Genomic DNA, 23,173 nt, shown 5'->3' with positions numbered 1-23,173 from the left:
TGGGCGAGGTCTACAACATCTCCAAGTAGTAGGGCTGGAAGTCCCTTCGCCAAGTTGCTCACATAAATGGGGTCCACGGCACAATCAAAGTGAACCTATACACGAGTGGGCGCGGGGGGGACCCTCTCTGTGGCTAGCATAGTGGTAGAGATACAAAAGGCTAGGTACGAGTGATCAGCACTGAGTGGGGGAGGGGGCACAGTAAAGTCGTATATCCGTGAGGCAAAGGCCAAGGGACCCAATAAGTAGTCTAATGTGCTTGTCCCTCCGCCATGTGGGAAACAAGTGAGACCATCAGATGATGGCCATCTCTATAGACCATTGTATATGATCAAGTCATGAACAGCCCCTAGTTCAAGTAGATGTCGTCCATACTCTTTCACATGTGGTGCATCTGCCGAGTGTCTCACTATCCCGAGCTCAGCTGCATCTAGTTCTGGTACTATGAGGGAATCCGATGCAAAGTCCAGTAGGCCCACCTGCCTATTCCCTGAGCGTGCATTGAAGTCACCAAGAAGAAGGATGTCCCCCTGCCTGGAAAATTCAGTGATATCATCCTGAATCGACTCATATGGACTGTGCCCTTCTGTGGTGACCTCACGTGCATAGGATGAAGTATCTGAAGGGAAATAACACAATGCCATGAGAATCGGTCGTGCGTCTGGTAATTGGACTCGTATCCACATGTGTCGTGCATGCTCCTCTCTCCGTGCCACTGATATGAGAGGTCTCATGTGTGATCTAAAAAGGATAGCCACTCCCCCCGAACCCTGAACACAAGTGTCTCTCCTCGTCTCCTTCCTATGAGATGGCTCCCATGTATATCTTGTTACGGTGGGCAGTCCTCGGGGCTCTCATGTGTCTTAGTGTAGAAGACCATGTCAGTGTATGTCTCCGAGAAACCAACTGGATCAAACCATAGTGTGCCATTGCAATTCCACACTGCAATTCTCTCAGTCCACTTTGTGTCCCTCTGGCCTGACACCGTCATAATTCACCCTCTTCTTTCTCTTCCTTTTCTTCCTTCTCCCCCCGGTCCTGATCTCTCTCTCGGATGATCACCCTACCATCTCTGTATGCATCCCATTTCCCTGCTTCTCTCGCTGCCATGACGTGTACCATACCTAGTGCCTTGGTATTGCACCAAGCTATGTTAGTATAGATAACTACATAGTCTCTATCTAATGGGATGTTACATTAAAAACAAGAGTTCATCACTTTCTAAAGGTTAGAAATATGAATATTTTAGGTGGGTTCAAGTCCAAGAATTTAGTCCAAATCCCTATCCCTTGTGTGTGCTAAGTATTGAGGGGTCAACTAATCAACCCGAAGTTAGTTTTGGAACAGTTAAGTGTCCTAAATATTAGAAGTTATAACTGCATATACAACTACCAAGTCGGGCAATATAGAGTGCATGTGAGAACATGAGGGCATGAGTGGACTCCGGTGTTCTTGCTGTAGGAGGGTGAGGTCATCATCCAAGTAGATCCGGGTTCCTTTCAAGGTCACCCTTGTGCTCATGAGGGTTTTCCTATCCATGGCTGTTCGGAGCTTCATCACAAGTGGCCTTGTGGGTGCATCGGGCTTATCAACTCTCGAAGCCATCTCACATGTCAGGTTCACACCCATTTTGGTGAACAAAGCATTTGCATCTGCCATAGGAGTATCTCCTACTGTGAGGCCTCGGGCTAAGTCATTTAGGGCTTTACTGTTTCTCCTTTTATCCTCCTCTAGAGCATCTGAAATGAACTCTTTCTTGGGGACAGCAGTACCTTTCTTGACCACATTGCTCCATTCCAAGATTGCAGCCTCTCCTTTCTTGATTTTCTGGGTGAATTCAGCATGTTTACCCTTCATAGTGTCTTGCAAGAATGCCAAGCCTTTTCTGAGTTTTTCATTCTCAGATTTCAGTTCATTTATGATCTTGCATCTTTCTTCTGACGTCCCCTTTGAGCTACTTCATTTGTTCCCTAATGATGTTCAGCTCCTTGTGTAGGGATGGTTGGAGCTCCCCTTCATCTCTGTGTGTGTTTGCTTTCAGTTTTGCATTCTCGTCTTGAAGACTAATCACCTGAGCTTCCAAGCTCTCTATCTTGGATGTAAGAAAACTGTTTTTCACGTCCATATCCCGCATCATATCCATCTGCATTTTCCCAATTTGTTTTGCCCATTTTGCATGCATTTCTTCTTGCCATCCCTTCATGTCGTCAGTCATTTGAGCACGTATGTTTGAAAGCTCATCCTTCTTGTATTCTTCCAGTTTCTTTTGTAAGCATTCAATTTCAGCATCTTGTAGCTTACATACCTCTTTGATAGTAGATAGGCATGCTTTGACATTCCCATCCTCTACTTTCTGCCCTTTGGTCCAAATTACGCTGTATCTTTTGTCCTTGTCCCCTCTAGTTTTCTGATCGGGTGAGCTTTCCATGGCCTCTTCTTTTTCTCTGATTTTTACTGATTTTCTGCTCTTTGGACTGCCCACCACCTAAGGGCTGCCCATAACAAGTCTTTCTTGATTTGGTTCTTGATTTTTGCAGGTCAGGAGCAGAGGTATAGGGCTGGTGTCGAGGCATGAGGGCTGTAGGGGCTGTGTACCCTGTCTTGAGTGGCAGCCCCTTGACGTTGGCAGGCCTGGGGCAGCCTTGAGCTTAGACACTAGGTACGGGGGGGCCTAGTAGCTCATGCAGCCTGCGCAGGCCCTTGTGGCCTGCATTGCTGTAGCTGCTAGAAGATGGGGGTGGCGTGATAGAGAGGCATAGCAGGTGGCGCAACAGATGGCGGGGGATGGCACAGCAAATGGCGGGGCTGGTGCAGCAGATGGCGGGGGTGGCGCAGTAGTTCCAGGTGGCCCGGTGGCCAGTTACCAGCCACGCAGCAGCAGGTAGCCCATGCGGGGGCTAGAAGGCAGCCACGGGGGCTGGATTGATCGCGCAACAGCAGGGAGCCCACGCGGGGGGGGCTAGGACAGCCCACGGGGGCTAGAAAGAGAGAGGCTTTCGTTGGAACTTGGAAAGAAACTACCGATTCAGGCCATGTGCCACACCTGGTTGGTACCATTACTAAAAGGCTTCAATTGCAATACAGAAGCATGCACCTCACCCCCCAGCACTGGGGCGATCTGCAATCACCATGGCAAAAGCAAAGCCAAGTGCAGCCCCCTAATCCTAGATCTCCTGAACCTCCTCAATCGTTGTAATGAAGATAACTAATTTGGTCCAGTTGATCTTGGCCCCCATGTTGGGATAAGTATGATCAAGGGCTTGCTCTATGGTGCATGTGTGCATCTAGGGGAGTCACATGTGTGTTTGTGTGTGTTGTAAAGGCACATCAAGTGCTATGATGTGTCGAGTGTGTGACCTAAGTGATGATGTAAGACAAAGGCAATCCCACTGATGTAGGGACTGATTCCCACTCATGTAGAGGCTGATTGCCACTTATGTAGGGAAGGTATTACCTTCTCCCCCTTTCTATAAGAGAGAGTCCTCTCTCTCACAATCCATAATAGTGAACTACCATCTTTCTTTCATTGTGCTCTCATATCTCTTGCAAGATGCATCTATTCTATCCTACGGGATTCTTCACTTGGTAACAGAGCTTTAGGTTCTAGATCTAGCCTAGCCTAGCATTAGATGCTTTCTCTAGCATAAACTACTAGTTTCTCAAAGCTTCTTCATCTTCTCCATTTTCCTCCTCCTTCTCCAAATCTGTGAGAGCTCTGTTCTCTGCCTACAAGCGACCATTGCTGAAACCCTTTGAGCTGCAGACTCCTCACGTACGGGCGAACTTCCAGCTACAAGCAATTAGAGAGTTCTCCTCTGTACGCGCAACGCCAACACGAAGACTCCTCGACGATCTATCGTGTAATGCCGCCCCTGTGCTTACCTATCTGCAAATTCCTCTGAGCCCGAGCTGCACACACTACAGGCAAGCTGCTGATGAAATCTGAGCCCGTTTGGTCAAGAAATGGAGGCGCAACAGACAAAAAACCAGTCGGTTTTCTCAAGCTTGGCTATGGCGACCTGGCGCAACATTGCGCCCTTCCTTGGTGGTGGACCTTCTCTGGTATAAGGTCTTTCTTCCTGCATAAAAATCCCTTGAATAGAGCTATGAGCTATGAGAATTGCACCCTCCAAGTTCAGGCCTCTGATTTGGACAGTTTTGACAATGTTGTGAGTTTGATGCTACATTAGATGCTACTTTAGCATTTCTGATGTTTTAAAGTGTTGAATAGCATCAGTATAACTGTGGCTATAGCTTTTCTTTAAGTTGCTATACTTGGATTTTCTTGGAATACTTTCATTTAGCCACCTCTATGAAGCATGCAAGTTGAAGCATCATTTCCATTATGATTTGTAGTATGGAATTTGGTTACAAGTCTTTGCTACACTAAATGCTTGTACTTTGAAGTTTTTCAACTCTTTCTAGCCTTATAAGAGAGTAGAAGCCAAAAAGGAAGCAACTACAAAGTCAGAAACTGCCAATCTACTTTCAATTGATGTGCCTCCACAAGATGAGGCCTCCTATGAAGACTATGCTTTTTAAGCACTTCTTTGTTTATCATCACTTGGTTAAATTTTGAGGTTCTCTGCCGAAAGTAGTACTCCAAAAAGAATATGTTATGTCTTTTGTAAATCACCTCTGGTCACCATATGATGTAGACCATGTGATATGTGTTTTGTCTATCCCATTTCTGTGAACCTCACACCCTTGGGAACCCTTGCTAGCATGAGATCCTAGCCATAGATTTATCCTTGACCACCATGAGATGGCATGAGAAACTATGAGACTAGATGTATCCTTGACACTGCAAGAGGCAACCCCTTGAGGGGGGGTATGTTGGGATAAGTATGATCAAGGGCTTGCTCTATGGTGCATGTGTGCATCTAGGGGAGTCACATGTGTGTTTGTGTGTGTTGTAAAGGCACATCAAGTGCCATGATGTGTCTAGTGTGTGACCTAAGTGATGATGTAAGACAAAGGCAATCCCACTGATGTAGGGACTGATTCCCACCGATGTAGGGGCTGATTGCCACTTATGTAGGGAAGGTATTACCTTCTCCCCCTTTCTATAAGAGAGAGTCCTCTCTCTCACAATCCATAATAGTGAACTACCATCTTTCTTTCATTGTGCTCTCACACCTCTTGCAAGATGCATCTATTCTATCCTACGGGATTCTACACCCCGAGGCCGAAAAATAGATCTCTAAGGCTCCCTGAAATCCCTCTAGGCTCTCCGTCGCGCCCTCCACAATGAGTGTTTTGTCATCTGCAAACTCTGAGTCCACAAACTCCTCCTCTTGATGAATCGGGAGCTGCATACCTGAGAGGCATGTAACTTGGGAGCGCAGAAAGTAACCCAGAGCCTTTAGCAGGAAGAGGAGGAGGAAGGTAGCAAGGGAGCATCCCTAGCAAACTAAGTGGGAATGAGCAAAAGCCTCCTTTATGGGACCACCTATAAGCATTTGGCTGGCACTCCACGCATACATAGCTGAAACCCCTCGAATCCATCTCCCCTAAAATCCCAACCTCTGAATGGAGCACTTCAGAAAAGACCACTCCACTCTATCATAAGCCTTCTCGAAATCCAGAAGAAGGAGCGCGATAGGCTGAGACTCCTCCCAAGCCTAATCAACTGCCTGAAGTTTTTGTCCAAGATGATACGCATGCCATGCATGATATCAGTAAGGTGGGGTTGCAACCGCAAGTTGAAGACCTTGGCTAAGATCTTGTAAGCAGTGCAATAGAGTGCTTGGTCTCCTCTAGCGCATGTCAAACCTATTTTCCTCATTTGGGCTCAAGCAAATCCAACCTTGGCTCAAGGACTACAGGAGAGAGCCAAAGTCGAAGGGGGGTGTGGATGTGCTCCCAGAAGCACTTAAATAAGGACGGAGTTCTTCAATCCATCTTGCCCAAAGCAGGGAGGGCCTTGAGGGCCTCCAAAAGCTCCTCATCAATAAAAGGAGCCTCCACCCACCTGCTCATACTCCAAGAGCCACTGTCGAGATATGAGCCTGGACTGCCTCCTGTTAGGAAATCAAGTCAAGTTGAGTGAGTTTTTATGTGTGTTTTAGTCTAGTGTGTCCTATGGTGCCACATGTCATATTGGGAGATACGTGTAGTTGGTCTACAATCATATGTCCTCTTTTTAGATTGAGCACGACCATGGAAAGGTAGACCTTCCATGTTTGTGACTTTTTAATTCTTGCATACCCTCCAAAGAAAACCTTGCTCCCATCAATTTCTGCACTTCTTCCTTTGTTAGGCAAGTACCATTGGCGATTCTCCAAGTACAACGTGCATGTGTAAGAAATCCTTCAATAATGTTAGAAGGTTGCCGTGTATGAACCCCATGATCCCCACAAAACCAAACCATTAGGACACAGATGCCTCGCAAGGTCTTGATACAACAATATACAGAAGGAGTTGGGATGCCCTTGCTTTGCAACTCCACCCTTTCAATTAATAAATTTATTACCTTTTACCGACAACGCACTAGACCTTCCTTAGGTATACATCAGAAGGCCTAATTTATTTCGATGTTTGACGTGCTACTCAATGATAGTGAAAGTGCCTTGTACTCTTTCATTTTTTGGTAGTGGTAGGACCATTACGCACATTTGACCTCTTGGAATGGTGCCAAATATCTTCTCTTTTTAGAATATATATATATATATCTATATATGTATATATATATGATTGTGAGTGATGGCTATGAAAGTATTGGATTTTGTGAGCATGTTTTCCTATGTGTGCACACGATTTCATCATCTCCATCATTGAAGATTACATTTGCTCCTATGTCAATGCCTTCTACCACCTCATTTGTCAAGTCCGCAACCCATTCTATGCCATATTATTTTGTAAAGGTCAGCCTAACCGCTTTCTAGAATGTCCAAACTAGGACCCTTTCCAACATACTATCCTTTCTAAAATGAAGTGTAGCTATTAGTTTGCAAGATAGTAGGAAATGTGAGGCACATTAACATTTGTGATGCCTACACCAATATGTATGGATTCCAACAAGTTAGTCCGTGGTATCAAAAACTTGTCATTCCCTTCCATGGCCTTCAAACAAAAATGTGGCACATCAAAACATTTCAGAAAATCTCTCATGGAAACGATCTTTAGTGTGCTCACAAAATTAGGCAAATAACACAATGAAAAAGTCATATTACTTTATCATGTATTGACTCCAATGGGACACATGTGCATGCCACCACATTACCCAGAGTCTCAGTATTGGTATTTCTGTCATTTCCATGATCACCTATTCTCCATCACACTGGAGATGGGTCATTTCAATGTCAGCTGAAATTTTGTAAGGAGAATCTTTCCATCGTCTGAAATGCAAGATTCAGCATGTTTCTTGAGACTTTGCTCCCAATGAAACAAACATGAATGCTCTTTTTAACATTATTATGGCCACCATTGAAAACGGTCCTCAAAACTCGCCAATTTGCTTGAGCCTCGTCAACCAAATATTCACAACTGCGCTGCTGCTGCTCCCCGCTGCTCCTGCTGCCCTCCTTCCTGCTCCCCTCCTTGCTGCCCCCTCCCTCCCCTCCTTGCTTCTCCTCCCTCCCCTCCCGTCCCCTCCTTGCTGCCCCCTCCCTCCCCTCCCCCCCTGACTCCCCTCCCTCGCTGCTGCAGCCCCCCCCTGCACGCTGCCTCCTCCTCCACGCGCTGCCTCTTCCCTCCCCTCCCTCCTACCTGCTGCTCCCCCCGCCTCCTCCCTCCCCTCCCCCTACCCCCCGCCTCCCCCCCCGACTCCCCTCCCTCGCTGCTGCAGCCCCCCCCGCGCTGCTGCAGCCTCCCCCTGCGCGCTGCCTCCTCCCCCGCATGCTGCCTCCTCCCCCGCCTCCCCCCTACCTGCTGCTCCCCCCGCCCCCCCCCCACTCTTTCTTTGCTCCCCCCCCCCTCTCCTCCACTCCTCTCCTCTATCCCCCCCCTCCTCTCCTCTCCCTCCTCTCCTCTTGCTGCCCCCCGTATTTGCTGACTCCTCCTCTGCTCATCCTCTCTCTCCCTCCTTCCTTTCACCCTCTTCCCTCATCTGGAGTACCCTTTTATCCTTTAGGGGTCTCCTAGGCTACAGGAAAGCGGACGGAGTTCTTCCTTGCGTTTGAATCGGCCTTTTCCACCTCGATTGACGAATGGGTTCCCACTCAGTCAATCCGTTACCGCCCACACCGGCCGCGAGAACCGTCACTTTCTCAAAAGACGAGCTACAGCAGTTGCAAAAGGATTTGAAGCATGAGTGTTCCACGACTCTCTTTGCACGCATCCATGGCTCCCACCCCTCCAGGTCACAAGCTAGAGATTGGATGCTTGCGGCGCTTCCTCAGGAGCTCGCCCCCCACCTTAAGGATGTTCGTTTGTTGGGACGAGAATTCTTTCAGGTGTGCCTAGATTCCCCGCATGTCACGAGAGACCTGCTACACGCCGGGTTTCTATTTCTAGGCTACAAGAGGTTCCCTTTCAACTCGGCTTTGACCCAGTTGAAGAGGACAAGCAGGGAGTTTCTGTTTTCATCAGATTCCTTGGTCTCCCCTCAGTTTATCACCGACTTCTTTCAGTTATTGGCGAGAGGTTTGGTGTGGTAGCACAGATCCCCCCTCTTCCTGGCGAGCCCTCTTCGGCTATTGAGGCGGTCAGGATGGATGGGGTACCCAGGGTTAGGTTCATTGTCCAGGACCCTAATATTTCAGATGACCACATCATGCTACAGCGACCCGATGGGTCCTTCTTCCGCCAGAGATTTGAGGTTGCAGGTCGGCAGGACCAGTGCAGGATTTGCAGATCCTCGAGGCACCGGGGCACTTCGCCAGAGATTTCCCAAAGAAGAAAAAAAGGCCCAGAAAGCAACCAACTCGTACTAGCTTACGATAGAGAGCAGGAGCAGGAGCAGGACCTCCCGCTCCACAGGTACTGCCTCAGACACGGAATCCCCCCCCTCCTGAGGCTACACGAGTCCCTCTTGCACCCCGCACCACCTCTGGCCCACGATGGGTTCCAATCGCGGTTAGGCCCTCTATTTCAAATCACACATCCACCGCTTCGAAGGCTACCCCCTTGGAGTCTCGGGAGGAGACTAGTGTTCAGGAGCCTTGTTCGACTCAACCCCAGGTTCAGGCTGTACCTTCCTCAGCAGCCCAGGTCGTTGGGACCTCATCCGCAGCACTTCTTAATCAGGACTCAGTACAGGTGCCTCCTCCTGTGGATAGAGGGAAGGGGGTCTTACATTCTCTCCCTGCTTCGGTAGGAATCCTTCATACCCCCTCCCCAGGACTGACTTAGTGGAACTCCTTTTTCGTTGTGGAAGACCCCTCTGACCTCCCAGATGATGTTGTTGAAGGTCTTTCGGAGAGCTAGCTATCGGCATCCCTTTTGAGAGATCTTTCTCTCTCTCACCTGCGGACTTTCCTCCCCTTGGACCTTGTGTGTATGGCAGGAGGTCAGCTCCGGTGGATGGTTCTTTTTCCACCACCAGGTCGGGTAAGGTATTCCAACCTGCTTCCTCCTGCATGAGGATAGCCAGTTGGAATATACGGGGATTGGGCGGCATCCCTCATCACGGTCGTAGACAGCTGATCAGGAATCAGCTCCATCCAGGTGTTTCAGGTGGTTCCCTAGACATGCTTTTTCTTCAGGAACACAAACTGGATGTCAGAGATTGCTCCAAGTCAGGTAAGCTGCTTTTAGGCCCGACTTTTTGGCTTCCAACCTTGGGAACCAGAGGAGGTACATGCATATCAGTTTCAGATTCTATTCTCCCTTTGATCATTGGACACGGTACCATAACCCCCTCCAGGGCCCAGTGGGTTCTACTTCTGATTGACGGATGTAAGGTCGGTTTCCTCAACCTCTATGCTCTGAACAACAGAGGGGACCGTGTTCTGTTTTGGAAAGAGTTGCTCTCGTGGGCTGACATTGCAGATTCGTGGATTATCGGAGGTGACTTCAACATGGTTGAGGCACCTTCAAATAAGCGAGGGGGCAGAGAAGGTGGCATTCATTCCCTCGAGAGAGCAGCTTGGGATGCCTTCTTGTTCAGATTCAGTGGCAGAGATGCTTGGTCAGATGATGCATTTCATGTTCAGTCTTAGTCACTTTTGTTTTCATGGCCGAACCATAGGGTGCAGATGCCTATCCATGCCCGAATTGACAGATTCTATGTGGATGACTGGGCTCTTGATAAAGGGGGGACAGCTTGCATTGCACCTGGTGTTTCCACTTCCGACCATTTTCCGATAGTTTTGTCCATCTCAGAGCCCCATCTGAGAGGACGGTCTCACAATATCAGGATCCCCGATGCCTTATACACGGATGAGACCCTCACAGAGGCAGTCTTGGAGATCTGGGTTTCTCACATGCAGGGGGGGTGGCCGTTCCTTCACATGTGGCCACAGCACTTGCCAGTATCACTGACTTTTATCACTCCATTGCTAGTGCTCGGCGAGGTGAGGTACTCAGGCGGGAGATTGGTATCCGCCGGCAGTTGGCAGCCTTGCAAAGGGAGGAGCAGAAACGACCATCAGATGCTTGGGTACAGGAGCGCCTTGCTACGGCAAGGGCTCACTTGCAGACATTGCTTGATCAGAGAGCAGAGTATGCCTTCCATGCACGGGAGTCCTTTTGGATACAGATGGGAGGGAGAGTCAATAAACACTTTTTCTCTACACTTGGTCCCAGACATAGTAGAGAGAGTGTCAGGCAGCTTATTGACTCTGACGGCGTTTTGCAGTCTCATTCGGATACCGTCATGCACTTAGCGACAACTTTCTATGCCTCCCTTCTTTCCGCAGATCCTGACACATAGGCCAGAGATGTGGCTAGAGATGACATTTGGCAGAGTTTACCTGTGTTGGTCACACCAAAGATGATATGCTCACTTGATGCACGCTTTACCAACACAGAGTTCAAGAGTGCCCTCTCCACCCTTCATAAGGGCAAATGCCCTAGTTCCGATGGTCTTACTCCTTTTTTTACAGCCTTTTGGGATATGATAGGTGATCATATTACTTCAGCTCTGCACGGCATTTGGGACTCGGGTGGAGATGCCTAACTCACTGACCAAGGGACTCATACACCTTATCTCGAAAGGTGGCAACAGGAATTTTGTATCCCATTGGAGACCCATCACTCTTTTGGGCACTTTGTACAAAATCCTCGCCAAGGCGATCAGCATCCAGCTACAGCCCCTTCTTCCAAACCTCATCCATGATACTCAAACAGGCTTTGTGCATGGTAGGAGCATATTTCATAATATATTATCCTTTTGGGAAGCCACATAGTGGGCTATGCAGAGCGGGCAGAGGCTAGCAGTTCTACTCCTAGACTTTGAAAAAGCCTATGACAAAGTAGATTGGGGTTTTCTTGAGGGCACCTTCTACGGTTCGGATTTTCAGATGCATGGATTAGAGGGGTGGGCTCCCTTTACAAATCAGCCCACAGCCAGGTTTTGATTGGAGGGGTAAGGAGTGATAGGTTTCAGATTTCCAGATCAGTTTGTCAAGGATGCCCTTTAGCCCCCTTCCTCTTTCTCTTTGTGGCAGAAGCTATGAGTATCTTCCTTAGATCTCAGGCTGAGCTTTATGGGTTGAGATTGCCCTTGAGACAAGAGCAGCAACTTCTTGACTATGAGTTGGCTGATGACACTGCTATTTTTATTGAGGCCTCTTCGCAGTCATTTGTGTCTTTTCGGACAGCCTTGGATATTTTTTGCTCAACTGCAGGGGCACACACTAATTGGCATAAATCCTTTGGCTTTTGGATCAGTGATCAGGACACTCCAGGCTGGGGAGTTGACATTGTCTCTTCTTGTTAGATATTTGGGATGCTAGGTAGGATTGGGCATCTCTCCAACACAACAGTTTGCCAGTACTAGAAAGTATAAGGAAAAAGCTCCTTTTTTGCAGCTCAGCCAAACTTGACCTTGCCTCTAGACTTGTGGTAGTGAACCAGGTTCTCTTGGCCACTGCCTGGTTTGTGTGTTCTTGCTGGTGCCGGTCTAGGGATTGCATCACTCAGCTCATTAGACCAATCAAGAATTTTTTATGGAGTGGACTTGATGGCATGGCAGATGGTGCAGCGAGGGTGGCCTGGGAGACCATAATTCTCCCTACTTGGGAAGGGGGCCTTAATATCATTCACCCGGACTTGTAGTGCAAGGCATTGCTTTGTAAGGTGGTGGTGAGGGGACTCATGCCTGGGCAGGAATCTTGGAAGGATTTCGTTTTTGGACGCATTCAGGCTTGCACACCTACCTTAGTATATTGGGTGGACAGCCCTCGTTGGATTTTTACTTCCGCCTCTCTCAGGTCTCCTGCCTCTCCTCTCATGACTACCATCCTCAAAGCTTGGGGGAGCTTCACGAACACTCTTCGAAGGGTTCCGCCCTCTACCCTTGAAGAGATTGATAGGCAGCCGATCATTTGGAACGATAGTATACTTGATGAGCATGGCAGACTTCTGAGCACTTCCCATTATATGCAGTGGTCACAAATGAGAGGTTTTCTTTGAATATGCTCAAAGGGTGCCACATATGAATACGTTTGACTTCCATTTTCAGCACTTGGAAGGCTTTTATCAGGCTACCTGCAGAGGCTATAGTCCGTGAGTCACCTCAGAGGGGTAACACGCAGGATTCAGCAGATAGATGCAACCATCCCGATGGATTGGACAGTTGAGATGCCTATTACTTCCACCACTTGGATGGGAGCTTTTTCGAGGACAGCAGTTCCTCTACAAGTGATCGCTCTTCGAGGTCTCGGGAAAGATGCTCTGGTCTTTGACGTTGGGGATGGAGGTATACTCTCTAGATCCACAGATGATATTCTTCTAGAGGTTGCCTTTCAGCCTGTCAGGATTGCTGGTTTTGTGGACCATGGAGCGGGCTTGCAATGGTACTTAGACCCTTACCCTCTGCTCTTGGCCCTCGAATCCTGGAGGTTGTGGTTATATGGAGGTGCACCTATAAGGCGCTTGCAGTGGGACCCACAAGAGTGGGAGTGGATAGATCATGGGCACCGAGAGAGGGGGATTCCCTTCTTTCGTTTCACGGTTGGTAATGCCAGGAGATATCAGCTGAGCAGTAGAGGTTGGATTCGCTCCAGAGCCCCCCATTGGGATAGCTTCTTCATCACCGCAAATTTGCGTAGGAATTTCTAGAGGAGGCTCTGGAAATCCATCAGAAATAGAAAGATCACTCTTGTCTTTTGGCTTTCTATTCATGGAGGGATTGTAGTGAACCTGTGGAGATCACGATTTGGGGCTGATCCCACTTGCCCTCGCTGTCATTCTGCAGAGGAGTCAGTGCGACATTGCCTTTGGGACTACAATCAAGCGAGAATTGTTTGGAAAGGAGTTGCTTGGATACTCAGCATTTTTCATACTTCCCCTTTCTTCATGACTTGGGGCTCGGTTGCATGGTTATCCCTTACTGGGCCCCAGGTGTTTTATGAGGGAGAGCCTTCTTCTTGGGCACTCTTGATCCGCCGACAAGTGATAGAGCTTTGCTCTCTTCAGGATGTACCACATATTCCTTTCAGAGCTTCACATGTTTCAGTGGACACCTCTTGGGAGATTTTGGCTAGCATTTCCTCTTGGCACATTTGGAGAGCCAGATGCATAGAGGCCTTGGATGACACCCAGATACACCCATCACAGGTGTTCACAGGTATTTGGAGTGACATGGTTCCATGTCATGTAAGAAAGGAACATCCAAAGATATCTTCGAAGATAGGTAACACTTCAATGAATTTATGGAGATAGTGACTCCATAAATTCATTGAAGTCAGCATTGGTCAATTCCCTTCCTTGTTGGATGTCATCCCTTATAAGCACCCTCATCAAAAAGTTTCTTTGTGATCACATGAAGTAGTTGCTTTGGTTGCATGACATTGTGCATCTTGACATGATCCTTCACCTTTTCTTGAATGAGATCCAAGGAATTTTTGACAACACACTCTCCAACAAGATGCACGTGATTACTCAAGTGGATAACAACCCGAAGACAAAAGCTCATATAAAATGTCGCAAGCAATATGGGACCCCGACAATAATGAAGACACAAAAGATGTTCGCTTGTATTGAGAGGACTCACTGAAAACTGCTCATCCCTACGGGGCTTTTTGTTGCACTGTTACAAAAGAAACAAAAACTTACATAAAGACTCAACAAAGAGGCTCCAATACCTCGCCACACAGGCTGGCTGGAGTATATCTAAAGACAAATAAACAAAGAAGCTATAGTGAACTCCACACTTAAAGATAAGCAACATGACCAGCAGTGCTGTAGATTTAGAGGAAGAGACGATCCAAGATGTTGCTACTTAATCGACCTTGCTGTGAATACAAAAGCCAGGCATGCTGCTGCATGCCAAGAACTACATATGCAACTCTCATGAGTCCGCGAGACATAGAGGAAGAGAAATATCTCTACAAAGAACCGCCTCAAAAACTCCTACGTGATACCACTGCATGGCCACTTGCCAAGTGGCAGCAGAAATCTCCAAGCCTTGCAAACCTTAGTAGCCTCGCACATATTTCCCCCTACGAGGTTTACTCCATCACAACAAAAAATCCAGCATCCCCCCTTACACCAAATAGAAGGGGGAGAAATCATAAAAGCAAAATATTCAGTCATCCACACAGGATTAGCTCTAGAAGAAATTGATGCTACTGTCCACACAGGAAAGAAAAACTAGCTGCTGTCCACACAGAACCAAGGAGAAGCAACGAAAGATCCATTAAACCATAATGTCATAACTCACAAAGGATCAACAGAAAAGCTCGAACAAATTGTCTTAAAAAGCATAGTCATCAAGATCAATGACAGGTGCTTCTGATTGTACCAATCCTGCAAAATTCTCATCCTTCTTCCACAACACATGCTTTAGCATTCGGATCTTTACTCTTCACATGCAAAGCCTTCTTCTAATAAAAATTTTCTATGTGTCCCTCACGTCCACAAGACTCACAAGGCCTTTCTTACTCCCATTAGTTTTCAACTTCCTTTGTCTTTGACAATGCATGAAGGTTCACCATCAAGCCAAACCAACTCTATACTTCTTTCTTTAGTCATAAGCTTGAGACTTCTTTCTTTACCCATAAGCTTGAGACGACATCATGAAAATCAAGAGTCTGAATTTACCCGTAGAATTGTGACAAGCTCAGAGTATAATTGTGGAAGACTTGTGAACAGAAGACCTTGACATCATCATCCTCAACTCTTGCTCCAAGAACCTACAGTTGTTCCATAAGAGTTTGCATCTCGCTGAGATGAGTACCCAAACAGTCACTGCCAGCATGTGAAGCCCAAACAATTCCTGCTTGAGCACTATCTTCGAGTGTTTCACTTTTGAGCCAAAAAAGTGTTTCTAGTATATGCAGTTTTGGGCCACACTTTTAGATAAATCAATGTGTGGGAAATAATCCGCGCCCAATGCTCGACTTGGGAGACCTAAACCTTCTCATTTTTAAGCTCCCACGCCTTGATTTTGTCAAACCCTTGATTGTTGGACGGTTTCTTCGGACCCTAGAGACATTTCTCCATGAGAATAGACGAACAAACAATTTCCAAGAGGGGAATTTTTTGCCATCAAATTTCACAACGGATGGCTCTGGCAGATCTGACTTAGTGGACTTGGACCGCTCTCCATCCCAGCTGACAATTTGACCACAAGCTCACAGGAAGGAATGGCTCTGATACCATGTGATAGAAATCTAAATGTTGTAGATAACCTCAGCTCACAACACAAAGATAGAAACTCACACAAAATGTCGCATGCAATATAGAAACATAACAATAATAAAGACACAAAAGATGTTCATTTGTATTGAGAGGACTCCGTGCAAACTGCTCAACCCTACGGGGCTTTTCGTTATGTTACAAAAGAGACAAAGACTTACATAAAGTCTCAACAAAAAGGCTCCAACAACCCACCAACATAGGCTGGCTAGAGTATGGTTAAAGACACCTAAACAAAGAATCTCCTTCCAGTGTCCTTTTTCACCGAAGGAGGCTTTCAGGTCAGCTTTGAGGATAACAGATAACCGTGACAGAGGGAGAGACTATGCATTACTATTGACAGGCACACTTTGTCATGGGATGTTCCAGCTTGATGCCTATCAGAAGCAAGCACATTCCACCTGTGTTGGTTCTACATCTACCTCCGCTATGCAGGTTGCAAAGTTATGGCATGTCAGGTTTGGGCATGTGAATTACGACAGCCTTTTATTCTTTCAGAAATCTCACATGGTTGATGCCTTGCCTCGTTTGGAGCCCCCTGCAAAGAAAATCTGTGAGGGATGTATTTTGGGGAAATGTCTCTTTTCCCAAGGATGGTGCACTCCGGGCTGCCAAAAAACTGCAGCTCCTACACAGTGATGTTTGAAATCCCATGTGGACACCATCTTTTGCAGGTCATCTGTATTTTGTTACCTTTATAGGTGACTTCGCAAGATTTACCTGGGTGTTCGCTTTAAAGCAGAAATCTGAAGTATTTGCTGTCTTAAAGCACTTTGTTGCCTTGTTAGAAAAACAATCTGACTGCAGGTTACAGACCCTCCATTCAGATCAAGGGGAGGAGTATATGTCAAAGGCATTGACATATTTTTTGGCTGAAAAGGCATTGAACATCAGTGTACAGAGTCCGGTACACACCTGACTATAATGGAGTGGCTGAACGCAAAAAACAGTCACTCATGGAGATAGGGAGATGCACGCTGAAGGCAAAAGGGTTACCACATAAATTTTGGATGGAAGCAATTATGTGCTCAACAGGTGTCCCACAAAGGCATTTAAGGTTATGACACCTTATCAAGCTTGGTATGACCGTAAGCCCGATGTGGGTTACTTTCGTACATTTGGTTATGTAGCATATAAGGTTATAGACATACACTTCACAGCCTGCCAATGAGAAGTCTCAGGGCTGTGCATTAACTTACTGAACTAGGATACTACATACTGAATATCCGGCCACGTATTACATAGGTAAATAAGGCATCCCATAGCCTGGCTGTGAACAGTGGCATCAGTTCACTATACCTTGGCTCCATGAGAGTGGAAATGGGCTTACAATTGTGAAATCAGAACCATTCCAACAGTTTTCCAATATACATGGACTGCAATAGCCCAATGCCTCTGTCATCTTGCACAAATTGGATGCCCAAGTAATAATTAAGCAACCCCAAATTGGACAAATCAAAAGTCTGCTGCAATTCAGCTTTGAGATCTGGAATTTTTCTAGGATTTGTCCCGGTGAGCAGCATGTCATCGACATAAATGACAATAACGAGCAAATTCATCCCTTCTTTCCTGACATAGAGGGTGTCTCATGTGGACTATTCTGCATTCCCTAGCTGGTAAAAAAGGCATCAATCTTGGCATTACAAGGTCGAAAGGCTTATTTCAAGCCATACAAGGCTTTCTTCAAATTGCATACCTTGCCTTCCCAACCAACCGGCTGAGGCATTTGTCTGATCTTCATACATCATTGGAGGAGTCTGCTCCAATTCTCACTGACAGCCAGAGTGCCATTGCTATGGCACGGAATCCTATGTTTCATGCCGTATGAAACACATTGAAATTCATTATCACTATGTCAAAGAGCATTTACATGCATGGGATATCAGCTTAGTGGCAGATCTCTACACCAAATTATTACCTCTTCCAAAGTTTGAGGCTTTTCACAAAGTTTTCAACTTTTATCCGTTCGGTGATTGATGTTTAACTTGTACATTTTGACATCAGCACTATAGGAGAGTGTTAGAAATATTTATATTTCCTTAAGGCAGTCCCCAATGCTTTATGTAATCAGGGGCTAGGGGATCTTTTCCCATTTATTATGTTCCCCCCCCCCCTCCCCCCCCCCCCAAAAAAACCTCAATTAGATGTTGAGTTTGTGGGTGACCACAGTTAGGGTCCATCCAAAGGGTTTGTCTCTATGACTACCCTAGCCTTGTTATTCATTTGTGTTGCAGTAATTTCATTCCAACTTCCTTCAGCTCCATTCTCTTGTGTTCTCTTGCTTCCATTTCCAACATTGTGTACCTTCATGATGGGATGTGGCCCTTGGTTGAACAATGAAGAGGTATGTCTTTTCACAAAGGGGTGTGTCCGTTCGCTTAAAAAATGCATTCCATTGGTTTGGGAAAGCCCAAGAACGTGAAGAAGCACAAGTCTAGCTCTGCCCATTTACATCATCTCATGACACAAGGGAATTGAGAGGCCACTATGGGATCACATTAGGCAGCAGGTGTCAAAAAATGCCTTCTCCTTGTGAAACAGCATGCCAAGCATTGCAGAACAGGGTTTATCAGGTGGAGGTAGAGGAAGAGGGTTATTTCCTACAATAGGAGAAAAAGTTTGCTTTGATATCACTGGAAGAGATCCTGATCATTTAATATCATTAGTGAGCTAAGGAGCCAAAAGAAGATTGTAAATAATGTTTGAAATGTGTGTTCCATACAAGGTCACATCTCTTGTGCAAAATCACACATGAATTGGTTGTGCAAAGAGGTGTGGCCTCTTGTGAAGTGTGCGACCCTTGATGAGAGGGTAGATTATAATGCTATAAGTAGAAGGAAAACATGTTCCTCTTTGGAAGAGTTGTAACTATTGTGAAGGGTTGTGCCTCATGGGGAGTAGAAAGGGCATACCCTCTCGCAAGTCTCAATCCACCCAATGATCCATAGATTTCAGAAAGGAATGTCGCACATCATTACACTATGTGTGCTGCAGCACCTAGCTTGGTCCTTCCTCGCTACAACCCAAAGACACTACAAATTCACTCATCGAGATGCCCACCCTCCTCATCACCCCTCAAACAAGCACCAGAATGAAAAGCCACTTACCCTCTACAAGATGGCCAAGCAAAAAGGGACCGAAGATCACTATGCCTCAACAGAAGGCATGAACATGCTCTGATAGCATGAAAAAATATGGAGAGAGGGAAGGAGAGTGTAGATGGAGGAGAGAGGACACAGCTAGGGATCACCCCAGAAATAACTAACTGTACACTAGATTGGATCAGGGTTGGGGTTTCCAACCCTTTTTCCTTTTCATCTATAGTTACTGCATATCCACAATATGTGACAATGATGTCGACATTGATCCTCAACACATGGTTCACATTACATTTTCCAATCGCACCACCTGTCCATCATCAAGTTGATGGGGGCCCATTTTAACCAACCAAGGGTGAGAAAAGATGAACTGGATGTGCCATACAATCCCAAGACATAACCAATTATTTTCTTTCTTTTAAATATATTCACTTTGAGACTTAATAGAACAATACTATCAGAACACGTACACAGTCTTCTAGGTCTTGTAACTACAATCATGTTCATCCCCATATTGCTTCCCCTCAGGCTTTCAGGTTGATTTCAAAAAACAAAGCCCAAGAACCTCCTTTTTACCATCTCATACAGATCTTTTTGCTCTCTTTCAACATGGCCAAAACGTCGACTACTTTTCCTCTACTTATATGTACTGCTCTACCCTGCCTGGTGATTGTATTTGCAAAAACCATGGAACAACCTGATGACACAAAGGAGAAATGGTGCAAGAACCTACAGAAATGCCAACATGAGAAATTTCCGAGACTCCACCCATTCTGTTGAAACATTAATCATCAAAAACTGAAAAGGAAATTCTTGAAAAAACTGCAGATATGACGTGATGTAATTCACAAACAAAATAATCTGACCCTTTATTGATTATGTCAATAGACCTACTTTGTCCTACTACCCATTGAATAAGCATATTTCCACAGTACCAACCTACCATTCGGATCCATTTTTGTCATTTCTTTCAACGCTGACGGGATATTTTTAAAGCAAAGCCTTGCTGTCTCAAATTCTGCCCTCAATTTTGTAGTAGCATCCCCATAATCTGATTCTAGTACATCTTCTTTCAAGCCCTTGGACTCTACCTCAACTTGAAGCATTCCACTGCTTGATTCTGCACTAGATTGTTGCCTTTCAGTTTCTGATACATTCTCTCCGACTAGGCCTGCATAAAGCAACTCCGTCAAATTCTTCAGGTACTGCATGTCAGTTCATTGCCTCATGTGTGCATTCCATCAGAATGGTGAGGAGAAATAAATAAAACAACTCTGTCAAATTCTTCGGGTACTGCATGTCGGTTCATTGCCTCACGTGTGCATTCCATCAGAATGGTGAGGAGAAATAAATAAAACAACCTGCATCCATAACTGTGACTGTAATAGAACCCGTCAAGATGAAATGCATAATTGTAAGTGAAAATCAGGAAAAGCAGGAACCTCTGGCAGGAAAAGAGGAGGAGCAATCTGACAACTTTAAGTGTGAGATGCGAACAGAATGAAATCTTCTCCTCAAATCAGATTGTCCGTTTGCAGCACATCCAAGATTGTCCCATCCTAACTGTCCAACATTTTTAAGAAAGAAGGAGAGATCATCAGTAAGTATTTCCTTTAAATAATAATGTGAAGTGATTGAAAATGCAAGCAGCCAAGTAACCAATGCCCGATGGATCAGAGAAAAATGGAACAGGTAAAACCCAGCATGATATGGCTACAAATACCTATAACTTAGTCACAACATAATAAAGCATTTTTGGCTTGTGACAGAGGCAGGAATTGCATTGAACAACACGCTGTAAGCACAGCACACATTCTATTTAATAGTTTTTGGGTTAATCTGCGTTCTATGCATTTGATTAATAGAAATGAACCGAACAGAGGGTATCCTACACAGCGGAAGACTGAATGGAGCATTCTAGGAAATCTCGCAGACGTGTTTAACTACGGAACCCAAAACCCAGGAATTCACGCAGAAGCGTTTAACTACTTGTGTGTACTCAACATGTGTGCAGACCAGTAAATAGACAATGCTCCAAGAGAGACATAGAACCAACAAAAGCTATATTTCCATCCACAAAAGAACACAATACAAAAGAGTCCAGAATCACACCGAACCGTGGTCCTCAGTCCTTACCAAAGTTGTCCTAATATCTCCTTGGCACTTCTAGATCCCTAAGCTTGCATGCTCCTTGTCAAGCTTCTGTAGGCCTTGATCCCTGCACCTTGCTGCCCTAGATGTCAGCCTAGGTGTGCCGCCCCTTCTCAGCTGTCTGCAGCTCTTCAGCCTCCTGAGACCTCCTGGATGTAGGCCCTACTGCTGATCTGCTGCTCCAATCTGCTGGATATTTGCTGCTCTAGTGGATGATGAATGATCCCCCAAGAGGCTTCTTTTATAGGGGCTGAGAGCCCCCCAACCAACCAACCCAGTAGGGGGAAATAGGCCGACCAAACAGCCCCCCCTACTGGCCGACTTTGCTGGTCTGTACAGCTGCCACAATTCTTGAGGCCCTTTGCAAGCCCTACCTGGCCACGTGGCAGGCTGCCACTGGCAGTCCTACCCATACCCGACCTGGTCTAGGGCTTCTTTCGGCCCAAACACTGCTACAAACAGTTGCAATTCCAGGAGCCTTCAAACCCTGCTGTTCCGTGTCACCAAGCTGTAAATATTTCAAAGTCAAAGCATAAGTTGACCATTTATTGATCATAATTAATGAGTTCTTTGTTTACTTCATTCTGTTCAAAGAGTTACTTTCATTTGGCCAAAGTCTTGACTTCGGTCAAAGATACTTAACCTCGGTTAAGTAACCCTAACCTCGGTTAGAGAGACTCGGCTTCGGCCAAGATGGTTAACCACGATTAGCCAAAGAACTAAAGCACTGACCTTGGTCACAATGTTGAGACTTGGCTCACGCTAAGAGGGTTAACCTCTATTACCAAGGCGTGCCAACTTCGGTTGGAGAGACTTGGCCATAATTAAGGTGCTTTGACTGATGGTCAAGCCCCTTAATTACGACCGAGAGGGTTGACCTTGGCCGACGACGAATTGTCTTCTATGTTTTGTTCACATGTTTGCTTGGTGGGGATGCCCACAGAGACTAGGATTAGTCTTTGGATTATTATTTGCATGCAAAGCGCTGACCATTAATGTTTTGGACCAGTGCAGGCTGCGGGAGAAACTTTCCCTGCTGCTTTTGGCACCCTCTCTTAGGTGGACTCAGGCACAAATCCCAAGGCAATCATTTCGGGGCAGATCTGTGAACCATCTTTCCTCTACAGCTCTTTCTTGTTCACCCTCCGCTCTCTAACTTCATTTCTCTCTTCTCCAGATTGCTGGAAAACACCTGCACCCTGCGGGGAGCCTAGACAGAGGATAGGTGCGAGGAAGGAGCTCGCCCCTCTGCCACAGATAGCGAGAGTTGGTTCCAGGTTCGGTTTTTCTTTGTTCTTTCTTGCTTTGCAGCTTTTTGCAGTGCATGCGTGTTGTGTGCAGTCCTTTCAGGACTCCAACAGGTTCTAGGAAGCACCCAAAGGCAAGGGTGATCGTGTGGAAGGCCTAAGGACAGTGTGGATGCATGTGATAGACTTGAGGCTACCTTGAGCCCAGTTTTCCAATGGTTTGGATGCCTGAATGCCTCTAGGTTGTGTCAGATCAGAAGTGAATGCCTGAGTATGCCTTGCCAGTGGGAATTCTAGTGGTGCACTGGGATTAGATGCCTTGAAGACAAGTAGAGGATTTGCAAAGAGGAACAGTGCAAGGTTGAACCCTTGTTGTAGAGCGTTTCCATTCAGAAGCATTAAATAAATACCGTAAGGGGCGCCAAGGCATTTGGCAGTGGGTGCACTGTGTACTATTTCATTGAGCAGGGGCATTCTAGCCTCACCTTTGTTGTTGTTGAAGCTTGTTTCTAAGTTGTGCTAAGTGATTGAAGTGACTAAAGCTTGCATTGTGGCTATTTATGAAGTTTATGACTGAGTAGAAGAAGATCACTGTCCTTTTGTTTATCGAAGGCCGGTTTCAATTGTTCCATTGCTGGGATCATCACCATTTTCCTACAGAGGTGAGCCCTGGTAGTGTTGGGTGAAGGACACCTTCAGTGCAATTGTTGCTATAGCCATCAATCTTAGCAAGCATGTCACACCGTGAGAGGTCATTGACCATTTCAGAGGAGGAGGGGTAGGAAGAAGACAAAGGATCACAGAGCTTTGAAGAGGAGCACAATACCAGTGGGGGTGATGACCAGCAGGACGACCAGCAGGACACTGGGGCTCATCCAGTCTCTCCTGAGCATGCCACGGAGGACTCATAGGATGAGGTAGATGACGCAG

At 46.3% G+C, this 23,173-nt stretch overlaps 1 protein-coding gene across 1 annotated transcript in view; it reads right to left on the bottom strand.

Annotated features, from left to right (window-relative positions):
• Nucleotides 1-23,173, bottom strand: part of LOC147890181 (HAD-superfamily hydrolase, subfamily IG, 5'-nucleotidase) — a 125,829-nt gene that overhangs the window by 89,267 nt on the left and 13,389 nt on the right. Inside the window, exons 2-3 of the mRNA XM_087390684.1 lie at nt 20,288-20,408; nt 19,789-20,016 (exon numbers count right to left, since the gene is read on the bottom strand). Coding sequence (XP_087246810.1) covers nt 19,789-20,016; nt 20,288-20,408 — 349 coding nt within the window. The remainder of the gene's footprint in view (nt 1-19,788; nt 20,017-20,287; nt 20,409-23,173) is intronic.

The sequence above is a fragment of the Dipteris shenzhenensis genome, chromosome 19, assembly GCF_047967505.1.
Source record: "Dipteris shenzhenensis isolate YYH24624 ecotype China chromosome 19, Dip_SZ_1.0, whole genome shotgun sequence".
NCBI classification, from domain to species: Eukaryota; Viridiplantae; Streptophyta; class Polypodiopsida; order Gleicheniales; family Dipteridaceae; genus Dipteris; species Dipteris shenzhenensis.
Note: the sequence above shows the minus strand (reverse complement) of the source record. Positions and strands in the feature narration are given on the sequence as shown.